The following is an 18,192-nucleotide window of genomic DNA, read 5'->3' as shown; positions in this document are numbered from 1 at the left end:
AATGCACCCTGCTCAGTGCCCATCTGCAGCCTATAAATTGCCCATCAACGCACCCTGCTCAGTGCCCATCTGCAGCCTATAAATTGCCCATCAACGCACCCTGCTCAGTGCCCATCTGCAGCCTATAAATTGCCAATCAATGCACCCTGCTCAGTGCCCATCTACAGCCTCTAAATTGCCCATCAATGCAGCCTGTTCAGTGCCCATCTGCAGCCTCACCTTTCCCATCATTGCAGCCTTGCCAGTGTTGGATTATCTCTGCTGTCTCCAAAGGAAGAGGAGGAGCGAGTGCGACTGAATTACATAGAGCCGTGATCTCCTGGGTACCCGGCGCTCCGTCACTCAGCCACGCCTCCTGGCCCTGCTCATATGATAGACAGAACAGTGGCCGGATGTGGGGCCAGGAGGCGTGGCTGTTAGTGATGGAGTGATGTTTACACAGGAGATCGAGGCTATTCAGCGGCGATCGCTCCTCTTCCCTCAGACAGCAGGGATCGGTGTATGACACACACCCACGATTTTCCCCTGATTTTAAGGGGAAAAAGGTGTGTTATATACGCTGATAAATACGGTATATGTATTTTATGTGTGTGTTTAGCGGTTTGTCTGAAGCTCATCTTTACTGGTCTGAATAAGACTTTGAGGACATTTGAGATAAAAGGCGTCTCTGTTATGTTGCATTGGGGCCAGTTGGCCTTTAGTTACAGACAAGTGTCTATTTTATCCCAGGATCAGAGCTGTATATGGAATGTGCTTTGTCACTGTAGTATGTGTGTGAATTGTGTACATATACAATTACAAGGGTGTCTCGGTGGTAAACCATGCAATCTTAAACAGTTAATTGATCAGAGAGTACCAAGTTTCTGTTTAATTCCTGAGCCAATTATCACCTTACTGCCTCTTTTACACATATCTTTAATTATCACTTCTAGTGTACTTATTAAAAATGTTTCCTAAGACAGATCTCTGCTCTGGGGACCTCTGGGAGCATGGCTGAACACATTCCTTTAATTACATTTATGGCACCAGAAACACACATTTTCTTTCCTTCTTGACATTGGCTTATGGCGCAGAACATTTAAAGTGGCTGAACCCATGTGTCAGTGCATGTTTGATTACTGTTGTGAGCCTACAGTGCTTTAACTAGTTGCCCGTTTAAGAACAAAGTAGTATTGTAAACCTATATGGAGATGAAAACCGGGGTTTTGGGGAGGGAGGGGGTAGCCTATCTGCTGGTTAAATCAGTTTTCTCATTTTGACACAGAGTTGAAATGGAGCACCGAGGATTATCTTTCCAGACTGACTAAGTTGAAGATTATGTTTTGGGATTTGTAGCTTGCAAAGCAATAATTTTACGAACATGAAGTTAAAACCGCTGTGCTTACAATGTAGAAAGCACGAGGAGTTGCAGAAGCAATGCGATTTTTAATGTTCCTGGGCAATGCAACAGCATAACTTGCATGTTTAAGCAGATGTTTGTTTTGCAATCTTGAAATATTGTTACTGTTTTATGTCGAATTACAAAGGTTAAAGGCAAAGCATAAACCTAAATAATGAGCTCATAACTTTGGAAGGTTTTGCAATGTGTGGAATTTCCCGTCAAGTAAAGTACAAGGTTCTTCAGGTGGTCTTACACATAACACTTTGTATAGCACATAGAGCTGCCAGCCCAAGCTGAAAGAACAACTAGGGGGAGCTGTCATTTTGGACTTATTTATGAAGATGCATGTTCCAGGACTGTCATTCTTGACTTGGTTTTGAAGATGCATGTTCCAGGACTGTCATTCTTGACTTGGTTTTGAAGACGCATGTTCCAGGACTGTCATTCTTGGTTTTGAAGACGCATGTTCCAGGACTGTCATTCTTGACTTGGTTTTGAAGACGCATGTTCCAGGACTGTCATTCTTGACTTGGTTTTGAAGACACATGTTCCAGGACTGTCATTCTTGACTTGGTTTTGAAGATGCATGTTCCATGACTGTCGTTCTTGACTTGGTTTTGAAGATGCATGTTCCAGGACTGTCATTCTTGGTTTTGAAGACGCATGTTCCAGGACTGTCATTCTTGACTTGGTTTTGAAGATGCATGTTTCAGGACTGTCATTCTTGACTTGGTTTTGAAGACGCATGTTCCAGGACTGTCATTCTTGACTTGGTTTTGAAGACGCATGTTTCAGGACTGTCATTCTTGACTTGGTTTTGAAGACGCATGTTCCAGGACTGTCATTCTTGACTTGGTTTTGAAGACACATGTTCCAGGACTGTCATTCTTGACTTGGTTTTGAAGACACATGTTCCAGGACTGTCATTCTTGACTTGGTTTTGAAGATGCATGTTTCAGAACTGTCGTTTTTGCTTGGTCACTGGCCTAGAACAAGCATGTAGATATCTGGTAAATAAAGAAAAATAAAAGTGCAGTGCTATAACGCAAGAAATCACTAAATAGGTGCAAAACCATGTGCATAAAAAATTTACATCAAATATTTCCAAATAAAACACATAAAGTTCATAAATCCAAAGTGTTTTCAAACATCTTCGAATAAAGTTCACAAGGAAGTAGTGAAAGAAGAGAGAGACCATCTTCACAGTCTCTAGTGTGAAACACCTTGTGTAAAGTCCTTGCCGACAATCTAAAAAATGGTGTACAGTGCACTCTAGCCAAACGTGCATTGCAGTTTCTTACCAGAAAAAAATCATCTCTGTGCTACAGATGGTCAAACAGCACTTAAGGGGTCAAGGTCTCCCTTTGACTTGTCGGCTTCCTCCACCAGAGCCAATATAAAGTATACCACCAAAGTTGCTCAAAAGTACGATATTAAGAATACTCTCATGGTGTAAAACTGTATACTGAATATTTCATAAGTACAGCAGAATACACACTCAAATTAAAATATGCAGAAAGCAGCTTTACAAACTTGTGTCTACTATAGCGTTTCTACAAGCTTACTTAAACTCAGTACCGGCCGTCAATCGAGGTCCGTGTGTTCGATGATGTCACGTCCCAGGCCCCACCCTCCGCGTTTCGTCATAGACAACGTGATCTATGTGAAGTTCAAGTATCTGAATTTTTAGTGCTGGCAGCTTTTAGTAACTTGTTAAACCCGAGCGCAGTGAATTCTATCTATCCTATAGGATGTACATTTTATATGTCCTAACATATGATCTATGATAGCTTGCTGCAGGTCAGCGACTTGCCAAATGGGTAAGGACATAGATTAAAATCCCAGAACATGCACCTCTAAATGTTAGTCAACAGCAGTAGATTACATTTTAATCTTGACAAGTTTCTTTGAAAACCAAATGGAAGTGGGGCACTGGATGCAAATCTTTTTGAAAAGAGTTATTTGAGCCCAAGGGTCCAAGTTCCCCAGCTCTCCATATAGCTGGGGTTCCCTGGGTATCAGGGTCAACCAGCTTGAGAAGTCTATGTAAATTTGAGCCAGGAGCACCAAAAACCAAAGAGAGCTCACAATTGTAGCTTATTAGTTGCACAAATGACAACAGGGTAACACAAGACAGCCAACACTTTTCAGTGGCCAAAATCCCCCGTCATCAGAACTTTTTACAGTATCACATTATCTAATGGATCCCAAATTAAAAACCTGAATGTGTCAATCAGGAGGGTGAAAAATGAGTGAGTGACTTATGTTGTATAGAACGCTAGTACAATACGTGATTATGCTGTGATGCCACTCAATACAGGCACTCTGTCATTCGTGTTTCTGATTGATTGGTGCTCCTTCTTGCCTAACTTTACATAGGTTTCTTGAAGCTGTGTGGGCAAGACATTTCTATCTATGGTTTTGTGTCCTGAGCCAGTACAGGCTGTATTCACCCAGTGTTTGAAGTATTTGGTGCCAAATCGGGGCCCTTTTTTATTAGCTGCCCTCACAGGATTGTGGGTAAATATTGTCAGCACTGTTGCTATAGTAATTGAGTAATTTCATTAACATAAGATATAGTGAGGTTGAGCTGCACCTACCACTGTTCCCAAAATTTCTGAGCTTCTCCAAGCAGTATATACGACGATTCTTCAAAAAGTTTCCACGCTTTTTTTCTTTTAATTAAGAATTTCAAAAAACAAATTACATCACTTTTCTACATGGTCACCTTTGTTTGCTATGCATTTTTCCCAGTGTCGTACCAATTTTTTAATGCCATCAGCGAAACTCCTTCTGTCTGCAACTTTTCCAACGAAAATATATAAAAGTGCAAAAACTTTTTGAAGATCTCTAGTATTTGTTGGTGCAAAAGGACGGTGACTTCAGGAAATTTCCTCTAGGAAATGTATGCAGAAACTTCTCCAAACCTATAAAACACTGGCTGAATTACCCATTTCTTTGGTGAATTTTGTAATACCCGTTTTGTACTTTTGGGAAGAGGAGGGTAGGCTTAGAATCAGATTTTTACCTGTATACTGTGTCTCATTAAACAGCTTTCCCCTCAATTCCTGTCAAGACAGAAATTGATGGCTCATCTCTCCAGGACACACACAGCCAACACGCACTAAAATATGGTACAAAATTAGAACCTCTGGCAGTTTAGTATTACTGTCTGAAATCTCCATATTTTGGTCATAGACAACCAAAAAAAGAAAAATCCCAAAAATATTTATTCTCACTAGATAAACCCAAAATGAAAAAAATCTGTTTTGCTTTAGTTTAGTATTTTTTCAGCATTTTTTTTTTTTGTATACGTAGCTTTTGTGACATCTTTAGGCTGATCACAAGACTTCTTCTCTTCTTTTTCCCTTTTGCCCCTTTTTGCTCTTTTGCCCCTTTTTGCTCTTTTGCCCCTTTTTGCTCTTTTGCCCCTTTTTGCTCTTTTGCCCCTTTTTGCTCTTTTGCCCCTTTTTGCTCTTTTGCCCCTTTTTGCTCTTTTGCCCCTTTTTGCTCTTTTGCCCCTTTTTGCTCTTTTGCCCCTTTTTGCTCTTTTGCCCCTTTTTGCTCTTTTGCCCCTTTTTGCTCTTTTGCCCCTTTTTGCTCTTTTGCCCCTTTTTGCTCTTTTGCCCCTTTTTGCTCTTTTGCCCCTTTTTGCTCTTTTCTCCCTTTGCCCCTTCCCTCTTTTCTTCCCTTCACTTTCCTGTGCAGTCCTTGCTGAAGCAGAGAATGGCACCATGCTGATGCCCTCCCAGTGGACTGGGTCTAATACAGGCATACCCCATTTTTAAGTACACAATGGGACCAGAGCATGGGTGTCAGGGGCTGTAGAGGGGGGTTAGGGACTGTAGTGGGGGGGGTCAGGGAGTGCATTTCCAAGTAGTGGGGAATCTGAACTATCCGGGCACGGTTTACTCAGCTGCAGCTTTAGCTTGAGAGCCACTTTACATACACTCACGGGTATGTCCATACTCACGAGTGTGCGTAAAGTGAGTGTACTTAAAGCGGAGTATGCCTGTATCTATACTGTGTATATGGTGTAGTATCTATGCAATTGAATGTAGGTCATTCATGTACAGTATCATCATTTTTCACATTACACTCCAAGCTTTGTTTCCGTTGCACATCCGTAGCCAGGACCTTTGTGTTGTAGTTCAGTTGCTTGTCATGTTTCAAAGGCCGTCTTGTACAAATAATCTTCAGCGTATAAAATCTTAACTCATTTGTCTTGTTTTGCAATGGACAAGTGTTGAGAAATGAGGGTGATTTGCAGATATGAAGCACTGCGAATGTCATCTGGGTGTTAACACTCCTTTATATTCTGAACTTATAGGCTTTGCCTCAGGGCTGCATAGGCAGTCCCACTTGTATCATGCATGTGCGTGTAAAAGCCGCAGCCTTAATTTTATTTATTTACATTCCTGTGATATGAGGCTGCTTGTATCACTGTGGAGGAGTGAGACCCGAATGAGTCTCTAAAGATTCTGCAAAGTAGAACTTAAATCTCCCTCTAGTGATGTCATCAGTCCGGGATTACAGGTGTGGTATCGCATTGCATCCCTGGATAAACGTTTACAGCCTGCATCCCAGAAAGGAGTTTCAGGACCAGTTGGCTGAACATTTAGATGGCATGTGGGTTTTTATCTTTCACATGTGATTGGTTAGTTCAATGGGTCTATAGTTTGCCTCTTTTTATTAAAGTTTCTTTATCCCTTTGCAGCCACCATCACAAGTTCATCGGAGAATGACGACCGCAGTGGTTCCAGTTTAGAATGGAGTAAAGACGGCAGTCTTCGGACTGTAGGACATCAAGGCATGATGATTCACGAGAGGAGGATAGATAATTGCTCGCCTGTTGTAGAAGAAGAAACATGCAGCACGGGAGAGAATTTGCCAAAAAGTGATTCGTCTGCTGGAGAAGGCCCAGTTTCCTACATGCAGAACTCCAGCTCATTGATGATGCAACGACCCAACTCTGTGGCAGGTAAGAGATGAAATCTTAGAGGAACTGTTTGTGTTTCTTGAGAAGTTTGGCAGAAGAAACCACAAGCTGGATGAGCGGTGCATGTGGTTTATTTTGTCACTCTTTGTTTATTGGTTTAAAGTGAATGCATTTTGCTCCTTGTCAGAACAAATGGCGTCTTTGGAGACCCAGTCTAGATTCAGTCTTAGACAGCTGAATGGTCGCAGGTGCTTCACCCTGGTAATGGAGCAATGTGGCTTCTGTCTTTAGAATAGAAGGGAAAAGAAAGGCAAAGAACTGGCCACACACTGTTTTTTTGTTTTTTAAAGATACATTTAGAATGTAATGTGTTTTTTTTTTTTTTTGCTTAGAAATTTTATGATGTTAAAATCAGATTAAATGTGTGGGCACAGTTAGAGAATGTTTAGTTATTATCAGGGTTTACACAGCATTGTCCATGAGGATAATCCCATCATGCAGGCTGGAAACCAGTAGATTACGTACATGAAGCTGGCCCTACACAAGTAGAATTTTGTTTAAACATTGATTGGAAATTCTGAAAAATTGTTCATCGGAGAATTTAATCTTGCCATTATTGAGTCAACTAATGTTATTTGAAAGCCCCTAAAATTTAGTTCAGACCTGCTTATTGAATGACCCCCCCATACAGGTTTCTTTTCTAGCACATGCACATTACTATATGTATGATTTCTTTGCAAAGGGAAATCACATTCATGGTTACATTCAGATATGAAAAATTTTCCATCCTGCTTCTTTACATTTTCTCATCACTACAGTTGTAAATGATTATCGATTTGACATTAACCATTAGAAAATCAAACAAACATTTTGAAACCTCAAAATTTTACTGGTGTAGGGTCAGCTTAAAGGATAAGTTCGCTTTAAAAAAAAAAAAAAAAAAAAAAAACCAAACATTTTTTTTGCAGGTAAAAAAATGTGCATTTACGATATTTTTTATTTTTTTTTAGAGGAGCCTGGAAAGCATTGTACCAGCGATCAGCAGATCGTTGATACCATTCAGGTCTCCTGCAGACTGTCGGTGAGAGTTGTCTGTCCGTACATCGTACGGCCAAGCAGTTTCACAATCAATGAGCTACCACAGCACCCAACAACGCCATGGTAGTTTGAGAATGGTTATGGCCAGGGGTGTCGCTAGGGGGTGGCTTTTGGGGCTATAGCCCCGAATCTGGGGCCAATAGCCCAGAGTCTCTGCAGGGGTCCCCAAGGGGAGGGGAGGCTCTCTGGGGACCCTGATGCGAGGCAGAGGCTCTCTAGGGACCTAGATTTAAGGGGGAGGCTCTCTGGGGACCCTAATGTAAGGTGGGCTCTCTGGGAACCCTGATGTAAGTGGGGGGGCCCTCTGGGGACTCTGATGTAAGGAGGAGGCTCTCTGGGGACTCTGATGTAAGGAGGAGGCTCTCTGGGGACTCTGATGTAAGTGGGCTCTCTGAGGACCATGATGTAAGTGGGGGGCTCTCTGGGGATATATATATATATATATGTATATATATATATACACACACACACACACACGTATATTACTGTATATACATGTGTATGCCCGCCCAAGCGTATGACTTTCTTTACTACGCTGCTATGGGCTCTAGCCCCAGATCTTTTGTAGACCTAGCAACGCCCCTGGTTATGGGTAAGAAAGCACATTAAAAAAAAAATCTATAGTCATGTAAAATATTAGATGAACTCAAGGGAAAGCAAAAGTGACCCCTTGTAGTGGGAGCTGCCTTTGCATTTTTTAAATGGTTTCTAGGGGAACAAAGAAAACCCAATTTTAATTATCTGATCTTCTGCTCTAGCAGGCTCCCTCTGTGCTGCAAGGCAGGTTCCAATAGTCTCTTCTCCCTTATGCTCTGGCGTTTGCAGGTTCTGTGACATCATCTGGTCCAATGCAGGGTCTATAGCACTTTAATACACAAGGATGCAGAGAAACGGTCCACCAAGGGAGTGTGGGGGTGTAGAAGGAGCACGGACTGCTGAGGAAGTAGATGATTGGATACGTAAAACTGCTTTTCCCATCTGCTAGACCTCAAAGAACTTTTAACTCTTGCAGTGGGGACAACTCCACTGCAAGGGAGCATTTTTACATTCCTTGGAGTTGGGCTTTAAAATAAAGGCTCAGGGTTTTTTTTTACATAACAAATGTTATACTTACAATTGCACAAAGCGACCCTGAAACTTCTCTTCTGGGTTCCCCAGCCAGCACTCTGGGCTCCTCTTCTCTGTGCACCCTCAATAGGAAACCGCTTCCTATGAAGGTGCATTTGCGGGCTCACACCGTCTGTTGACACACACAGCTCGGCCTCCGCCCCCACGCCCCCACTCCCTCCTCTCAGGATTTGATTGACAGCAGCAGAAACCAGTGGCTCACTCTGCCTCAACAAAGCCTGTGAGAGCAAAGAGAGAGCCGCTACAGATGGGCACAGCGCTGGATCGTGAGAGAACTCGGGTAAGGATTTAGAGTATGAGGGGCAATATAACAACTGGGATATTTTTTACCTTCATGCAGGGAATACATTGTTAAAAAAATGTCTAGCCTTTAAAACCAATTGAAAATGAACACTGCAGTAATTATTACTCAAAATATGTGCTTATTGTACATATACTATACCTATGCTCTTTAAAGAGACTCTTCCACCTCGCCCAATCAGTGTCTACTTAAAGAGCCCCCCCGACACACACAGTTATATTCAGCTTGCCTATGCTCCCTTTTAATCCAGCCTCTATTGCAACCAGAGACCATACCCAGTGATCCGGGTATGGAGGAGCATGTGACCTCCTTCCCAAATGACAGTTCTAAGATCTAGCAGCCGATTACTAGGCCTGAGCACCGAGGCAATGACATCACTGCTTCCCATAGCAGCCATCAACTGACACTGCGGATTTTGGTGCCGGTTGCGATGAAGACGTGAGCAGCGAGGGAGCGCCTGCAAGGTGAATATTAGTCTGGAGGGGGTTAACAGTGTCTCCTTAAAGTATTAGTATTTTATTAATAAAAAGGTAAACGAACACCATATACCCCCCAATCACGGCTGTACTTAATCACCATAGATGCCAAGCAGTCAGCTGGTCCAGCGGTCTGGAGATTTGAAATCCTCGCTCTTCCTCCTAATTTGTGCAAGCTTCTTGGAAGGATTAGAGCGATTCGCTGTGCAGGCGCTGGCCAAAATGAATTGCTCTGTTCCTTCCCGGAAGTGCTGCACAGGGAAGAGGTAGAAGAGCGTGAATTTAAAATCCCTGGATGGCTGGACCCGGCTGTCGGGACACTGACCGCTAAGCATCTCCGGAGGTAGGTGCAGACCAGGGGGATGGGGACGGTGTACGACAGGGGTAGGCAACCAGTAGCCCTCCAGCTGTTGTGGAACTACATTTCCCATGAGGCATTGCAAGGCTGGCAGTTACAATTACTCCCAGAGGCATGATGGGACTTGTAGTTCTGCAACAGCTGGAGGGCCCTAGGTTGCCTACCCCTTGTGTACGGTGTTGGTTCACCTTTTTTATTTTTTCTGTAATGGTGGACTAACACACTTTAAGACAAATCTGCAAGGGTTTCAACCTAATGGAGCTCCTGGGGGGTGTTAGCTGAGGCTCCCCCGAGCTCAGTCTTGGCCCATATCATGTGAGATAGTTTCACAGTGCAGTGTGTGTGCTACACTCCTTTATATGGTTAGCTTTTGCTTGTCTTTGCTATCTTTTTAAATGTTGGTCCAAAGCGAGTTCCCATATTATCAATGCAATTTTTTTCAGAAAGTTTTCCAGTGACCCCCTGTCTGGATATGAGATGACCTTCTTTTCCATGGAATCTCCATTCACAATGTCTGCATTCTGAACTGTAATGTCAGGCAGAAATGAGGAGGGCGACGGGGCAGCCTGAGTTGTGCCGCTGCCCAGATTTGAATTTTAACGCTGTGATGTGGTTGCAAGCATTGCACACTTAGAATGCTTCTTACTAATTGTACCACATTCCTTCTGGATGAGCCGGCAGAATTGGGATCCAGTTTGTCTCTCTGGGGAGGGCAGGAGATGATGAGAACTGTGTAGGTGTGTGCCGCTCGTGTTTATTGTGTCAGCAAGTTAGACCGAGAAAACAAACAGCAAAGCTTGTCACTCCCGCTTTAAATGGCGTTTGTATAAAGGGAGGAGAGATGAGTGAGAGGTTCTGGCCCCACAGTAGGGAAGTGAATTAAATGGCAGGTGTCTTTTCTCCACATTCCCAGTTATATTTCATCAGTTTATTCAGATGGGAAAAGGGTGGATTCATCAAACAAGTTTCTCAGATGTATTTCCTGTGAACAAACTCATTTAACAAAACATACCTTCCAACTTTTTCAGATGGGAATAGGGGACACCTATCAGTAAGAGTATGCAGACATAGGACACACTCCTTGCCACGCCCCTTAAAGGAGAATTGTACAAAAAAAACAAGATTGGTTAAAATTGCCTTTTTTACCACTACTATTCCTTTATACTGGCTTTTGGAATTTACAAATGCAGCAATTTAGAAATGAGATTAAAGGTTTAGCACTGGAAAACACTTTTTGATAAATAGTGCATTTTATTTACATCTATAACGATCCGACATGAGGGACAGTCCCTCGAAATCAGGGACAGTTGGGAGCTATGAACAAAATACTGTGTGCTTTATGGTCATAAAAGATATAAAATGTTACTAAACCTAAACCCAGGACCCTGCATTCACTATATCTGGTCTCCTACAGTACATGGAAATGCAATTATTTTAGTAAATAAAAAATGCTAAATACCTTTTCTCATCAGCAGTATATAGCAGTCTTGTGACTTCTATCAGTGTCTGGTTAAAGCTTGTAGGAGGAGTTTTTATTCTCCTATGACTGTCCTATGAGACTGCAGGACCCCTGTCACTCTGTCTGGATAGTGCTGATTGGCTCTGTGCTTGATCACATGCACCCTTCCAAAGAAAAGAAAAAAACTCTCTAAAAATACACACCAAACTGAGCAGTGACTCCAAGGCTTTGTTCTATCAGGAGATGGATTGGGGATAGTGGAAGAGAGGGAGGATCGGAGAAGACAGGATCAAACAGACTTTTCACACAATGCAGAGGAATAACTCCTTTGGTTCCACAGTGAATATAACAAGCATGCTTTACTGCATATACACTTTAAAGCCGAACACAAATAAATGCAGCTCCATATTCATTTTTGCATCTTTCTTTTAATGCAAGAAGTGTAAGTTCTTGAATTTTGACCTAGTAACAACCTCTTGCAGTTTCTGAACAGCAGAGGTAAGACTGGGAAAGGGAGAAGCAGTACAAAGAGTCCATCAGTACTGCTGCAGTGCTTGTGTTCTATAAGGAAAATGCGGATAGGAGTGAGCAGAGTGATGGAGAAATGAGCCTCTTAGGTTATTCTTCTTATGGTGTTTGCCTGATATTCAGCTTTAAATAGTGTAGGTACAGTGTAGTTATGGTCAGTATAATCTTTGGGTGCCAAAAAGGATGATTTTCTAAGGTGAGTTATTGGAAATCTCAGTTATTTCAAAGCTAGTACATTAGCTGGGCTTCATTAAAGATTATACTGCCCACGTAGGCTGGCCATGAACAGTTTGAATCTCAGCTGGTTCAGCAGGAACCAGCCGAGATTCAAACGGTTGATGAGCAGGCTGTATATACCAAGTTGATCAGCCTGCCGGATTCTCTCACGATTATCGCAAGCGGCTGCTATAGCCGCTAGTGATAATCGCTGTCCTTTCTCAGCGGGGGTGGCTTCCTCCCACCGGGGGAAGACAATGGCCCGGCAGGAGGGATTCCCACATCATCACTGTCTGAGTTGATGGGGGATTAGTGCAAATTTCTTTCCTGCAACCGTGGTTGCAGGAAAGAAATTCTCTCAATGTATGGCCGGCCTTAGTGATACACAATAGGAAGTGCAGTGCTGAATCTCCATTGCCCTGTGAAGTTTGTGTTGCTCGTGCCTGTTTTCTGGCAGTTCACTTATTGTTTTAGGCCTGTCATATTGTCCATCATCTTGTGTCCCGTCAGAGGTATTCAGTCATTTCCTGGAATTCCAGTAGAAGAAATATCATCATTATTTTTCTTGTCATACAGGATTTCTATAGTGTTGACAGTTTGCGCAGCGCTTTACGATATAAATGGAGACAGTACAGTTCAATAGAGAAGGATGAGGAAGGACCTGCTCTTGGAGCTTACAATCTGAGAGAGATGGGGGGGTTTTCACAAGGTAATAAATAGTTTGCAGGATGGTCAAAGTCCAGTTTTTGGGTGGAGACGAGAGGGATAGGCTTCCTTGAATAGATAGGTTTTCAAGGATCGCCTTAAGGCAGAAAGAGGTGGAGATAACTGAAAAGATTGGGTTGGGGGTTCCAGAGGATGGGGAGAGGTCCTGGAGGCAAGCATGGAAGGGAGGTGACAAGAGCTAGATAGCAGGAGGCCTTGGGAGGAGCGTAGAGGACAATTTGGGTTACATTTGGAAATGAGTTTGGTGATATAGATGGGGGCAGAGATGTGGATGGCTTTGTATGTTGTAGTTAGTGTTTTCAATTTTATATGTTGGGCTAGTGGAAGCCAGCAAAGCGGCAGCCAGTTTCATTTGCCAGTTCCAGCTATCCAAGGTTCTGATCCAGTTTCTAAGGAGCCTGTAGAAAGTCCATTGGTAGTTCTAGTGGATGGAGTAGATAACATTCTTTTGGCAAAGATCACAGTAGAATTCCTTTATTCTAAAATGGACAGAATGTGAGCCATGGGTGGCCTAGTCACTACCACCTGACATGACAAACTTCAAATGTAAAATTGAAGGGAGTTGATTGGAACATTCTCAGATGAACAGTGATTGTAGCGAATCAGAGGCAGGCACTTTTGGGGTATTTTAACAGCTGCTGCCTTAGTAGCAAGCAGGGGAGATTCCTTTATAAATGATGTTTCGTGTGGATGGGGGGGGAATCTATTGATTTCTCTTCTTCAGGTCTGTGCATTCTTAAAGTGGAACTTTAGTCAGAAAATTAAGTCCTGCTAGATGACTTCAGGCTGGCCCCTTTTGCAGGTATAGCTATGTACAACATTAAAAATAAGTGCCTATACTCTTTAAAGCGGGGTTCCACACAAATTTTGAACAATATCTGTATGTATTCTCTTCCTTGCCTAGATGCTGACATGCCGTTTAAAAAAAATTAAATCGCCATAATTACCTTTTATTTTTCTATTCTTCTTTGCACTTCCTGGTTCTCCTCCCATGGGAGTAGGCGTGTTTCTAGCCTCTCCCAGACTCCGCACAGTCTCCTGGGAGCTAGTCTCAGGCTTCCCAGGATGCCACTGAGCATGTGCGGGAACGAGCGGTGAATGCTGGGAGCACAGCATTCACCACATCCAGGAAATAAATGCTTGTGGGCTTCAAATGCCCACAATGAAGATGGAAACCGCCTGCAGTGAATAATATAAGTTATTCTTTCCGACGAAATCTGACACAGGCGGACATATTACACACAATATGTGAGTATGTAATGCTGAGAAGAAAAGTTTGTGAATGAACTAAAAAAAAAAAAAAAAACGATAGATAGGTGGACCCCCACTTTAAAATCCAGTAATACACTGTCTCACCCTGCTCTGCACATGCTCAGTTGCTCTCCATTTTTTTGGCGCTTTTAGGCACAGCTGAGTTTGTAGAGGCCGATCTGTTGACAGCCTTAAAGCAGAATTAGACCCTCCTAATCCTTTACAGCCAAGGAAGCTGCCATCTTAGCTACTATTTGATCTTGAATTGCTATGGTGCTGCACATGCGATCAGTTATGACACCAGACATTTGATGGTTTGACGGTAGGGTTGCACCACTTTTTTAAGACCATGTGCAAGTACCGACACTTTTTTTTTTTCATGTCATGTGACAGTGGACTGTGGCAGTAGTTTTTTGTTTTTTTTTTAACAACACAGATTCCCCAGTCCCTTTCTCTGCAGCCTCGGCTGTATTGAAGATGAATGGACAGGAGACAGTTTACGACGCTCAGTTATGAATGGACAGCGTCAGTAATCGCTGACTGTGCATTCAGAAAAGGAAGGAGCCGATAAATTGCCTATTTACTGGCTCCTTCCTCCGCTCTCCATCCTGACAGGTCCGGGACGGGGGACCGGAAGAGCACGGAGGGGGACTGGTGGAGGACCAGAGGAGCACAGAGAAGGAACGCAGAAGGACACAGGACATGATCGGTACGGCAGTGAGGGGAGTTAGAAGCATCGATCTCCCTGTATAGATTTAAAAAAAGCAGCTGATAGCCGCGAGGAGGGGGGGGGGGGGGTGGAGAAGCGGCTGTCAGCTGCTTAATTGAAAACTATACAGGGAGATTGATGCTTGTAACTCCTCGCACTGATCGTCCCTGACTGTCCAAGTTTCGGGTCATGCATTGGACCATTTGCACGAGTACAAGTACTCGTGCAAATGCTCAGTATTGATACCGATACTAGTATATCAGTGCCATGCTGTTTGACAGTTTGGTTGAGGAAGCAAGCAGATGTGACCATTATATTCCTGGAAAGCCGGGATTGCTAACTCTTTTTTGAAACTGGTAAATCGATGGGTTTAGTTCCGCTTTATGATTTACTGCTGTTCAGGGGTTCTGGTCTGCAGCAAAATGGCAGCCTCCAGCAAGAAGACACAGGAGCAATGTTGGAGGAACTTTACAGCACACACTTATTTTGGTGGCATAATTATTATTGTGGAATGTATGTTCCTTGCTAAAGAACATTATTTTTTATCACGTTATGGGTAAAATTCCGCTTTCATGTATGGCTAGCCTTAGAAAATGATGCAAACGGACAGCTGTGGACAAATGGACAGCTGATGCCAAATAAAGTAATAAAAGTGATACTTTTTATTTAAAGAAACAGGATAGCGCAGTCATAAATGTAGGGGATTCATTTTGGTAGTACGCCTTTCCCTGTGAAAGTGTTGATGGCTTTGACGTTTAAAATAAGCAATGGGTTTCCTTTACTATAAACCAAGCATAGCTCCTTGTAAGCTTTGAAAATCACTGAACATAATCATTTAAAAAAATAAAACTGCATTTAGGATTTTATGTGCTATATTCTGAAGGGTAGTATACCATCAATTGGAGTCCTGCTTTCGATGCTCGTGATAGTTGTGCTTCTTTAAAAACTGTAGTAATCTAATTGAATGTATAGGGTGCGAATTCCTCCACTTATATACAGGTGTGTGATAAGCATTTGAGAAATGCCCTTAAGTCATATCAGTCCTGGGAACCTTCTGTGTATGTAGGCTGATAATATGAAGATGCTTCAAGTAGATAATGAAAATATGTGTAAATACTCAATGAAAGTGGAAGGAATTGTGGGGAGGAGAAAGTCTTGGTTTGCTAGCATAATTGTGCTCAACACAAATACACTCCACCCCCCCACACACACACACCGACACACACATACACACCGACACACACATACACACCGACACACACACACACACCGACACACACACACACACCGACACACACACACACACACATACACACCGACACACACACATACACACCGACACACACACACACACACCGACACACACACACACACACACCGACACACACACACACACCGACACACACACACACACACCGACACACACACACACACCGACACACACACACACACACACCGACACACACACACACCGACACACACACACACCGACACACACACACCGACACACACATACACACCGACACACACACACACCGACACACACACACTGACACACACACACTGACACACACACACCGACACACACACACCGACACACACACACCGACACACACACACACACACACACACACCGACACACACCGACACACACACACCGACACACACACACTGACACACACACACTGACACACACACACTGACACACACACACTGACACACACACACACACACACCGACACACACACACACCGACACACACACACCGACACACACACACACACACACCGACACACACACACACACACACACACCGACACACACACACACACACACCGACACACACACACACACCGACACACACACACACCGACACACACACACCGACACACACACACACACCGACACACACACACCGACCGACACACACACTTTTAGTTTTAGTTTTGCATTTGAACCTTAAAGAATTCCTAAAACTATTTTTTTAAATTCATCTAGGATAGAGTAGGGAAGTGTGAAATGATTGTAAGCCCTTGCTTTATAAAACAACCCATTCAGTTTACAATGCAAATGAAGTGCAAAAAATTTGTGTATAGACATATGTAAAAAAAATTATAAATACCTGGGGGGAGTAGAAACAGCAGCATACTGAGCTTCCCAGTTGAAGGCTTTGCAGAGAAGGGGGGAGGTGTCAGGACAAGTCTGATCATTGAGTTCCCAGCACAGCTAGAGAACTGACCATGCTGTGCTCTCATGCCTAGTGAGGTCAGTTAATAGGAAAGCAGAAGGACTGGCAGGAACACCAGGCATTTCACACAAAGGAAGCAATACAAAGAGAACAGGATCCTTTCTCATACAAGTACATGGTACAGCAGGCACATATCAGGAATATGAAGAGTTGGGTTTACATACTCTTTAAACCACTGTCAGTTTTTTGATCACCTGTGTCTTAGTTAAATGTAAAAAATTGTGATCATGTAGTGCACGGTACCTTTGTGCCCGATTGACTGAACTCCTGTGCGTGTGTGGAAGTTTCGTCATCCATGCTTGTCAATCAAGACAGCCGAGATATGACCCCTGGAAGAAACAGGGGAGAAGGTGCTGGCAAGGGACCTCATAAGGCATTAGACCTTTGAAACAAAGGTGAGTACTGCAGACTTAAAATGGTTGTAAATCCTAAACATTTTTTACCTTAACGCATTCCTTGCATCAAGGAAAAAAATGTTTAGGTGTCAGCATTTCCCCTCACCCCCCCCTTTTACTTACCTGAGCCTTCATTTGATCCAGCAACATGCACATCTGCAGCTCTTCTCTCCCCTCACTTCTCTCGCTGGCTTTGCTAGGGCAGCGGAAGCCATTGGCTCCCAGTGACGTCAATTAAAACCAGTGACGGTGGGGGGGGGGGGGGGGGGGGGCGACTCATGCTGTCTGTGTCAATGGATGCAGCAGCGGGGACTTGGGTGCTTCCCTTGGGGGCCCGACGGGGGACCCAAAAAGGGGAGGTTTGCGGCCACTCTGTGCAATTAAATTGCAATGAGCAGGTAAGTATAGAGATGTTTGTTTAAAAAAAAACAAAACTTTACAATCACTTTAAGTTATGCTTTAAAGTGGTTGTAAACCTTCCTTTTTAAAAAAAAATTAAATAACATACATGTATATATTTACCTGCTCTGTTCTCCTCTTTTGGTGTCCCCCACCGACGCTCTAGGCCCCTCCTCTTCGGTGGGTGCCCCCATGGAAAGCTGCTTTGTGCTCGCTCCCTGTGTGTGCTCGCTCCCAATTCCTGCTGCTATGTTCATTGATACAGACAGCGGGACTCGGCCCCACACCCTCTGCTCCCATCTCACAGCATTTGATTGACAGCAGCAGGAGCCATTATCATGCTGCCCAAGGAGAGAGACAGCGGCGGGAGCCACTGCTGTCATGCATGTCGCTGGATGGGATCGGGCATAGGTACAAAAAGGGGGATCTGGGGGGAGCTGCAGCACAGAAGGGTGTCTGTCTGTCTGTCTGTCTGTCTATCTTATCTTCCCCAACAGTCTTAGGCTGTAGGTGGGGATACAGGGATGATTACGGGAATACAGCATTGTACACCAGTTTGCTGGCTGTGAAGGGCTAGGCG

The 18,192-nt window shown here is 43.5% G+C and overlaps 1 protein-coding gene across 3 annotated transcripts in view; it reads left to right on the top strand.

The window, feature by feature from the left end:
- The window catches only part of TANC1 (tetratricopeptide repeat, ankyrin repeat and coiled-coil containing 1), a 350,249-nt gene that overhangs the window by 223,651 nt on the left and 108,406 nt on the right, over positions 1–18,192 (top strand). For all 3 annotated transcript variants that reach the window (XM_073634104.1, XM_073634105.1, XM_073634107.1), the window contains one exon: positions 6,099–6,362. In XM_073634104.1, the coding sequence (XP_073490205.1) occupies positions 6,099–6,362 (264 nt within the window). The remainder of the gene's footprint in view (positions 1–6,098; positions 6,363–18,192) is intronic.

This window comes from Aquarana catesbeiana, linkage group LG06 (assembly GCF_042186555.1).
Source record: "Aquarana catesbeiana isolate 2022-GZ linkage group LG06, ASM4218655v1, whole genome shotgun sequence".
In the NCBI taxonomy this organism is placed as follows: Eukaryota; Metazoa; Chordata; class Amphibia; order Anura; family Ranidae; genus Aquarana; species Aquarana catesbeiana.
The sequence above is the reverse complement of the archived record's forward strand: the minus strand, read 5'-3'. Positions and strand labels throughout refer to the sequence as shown.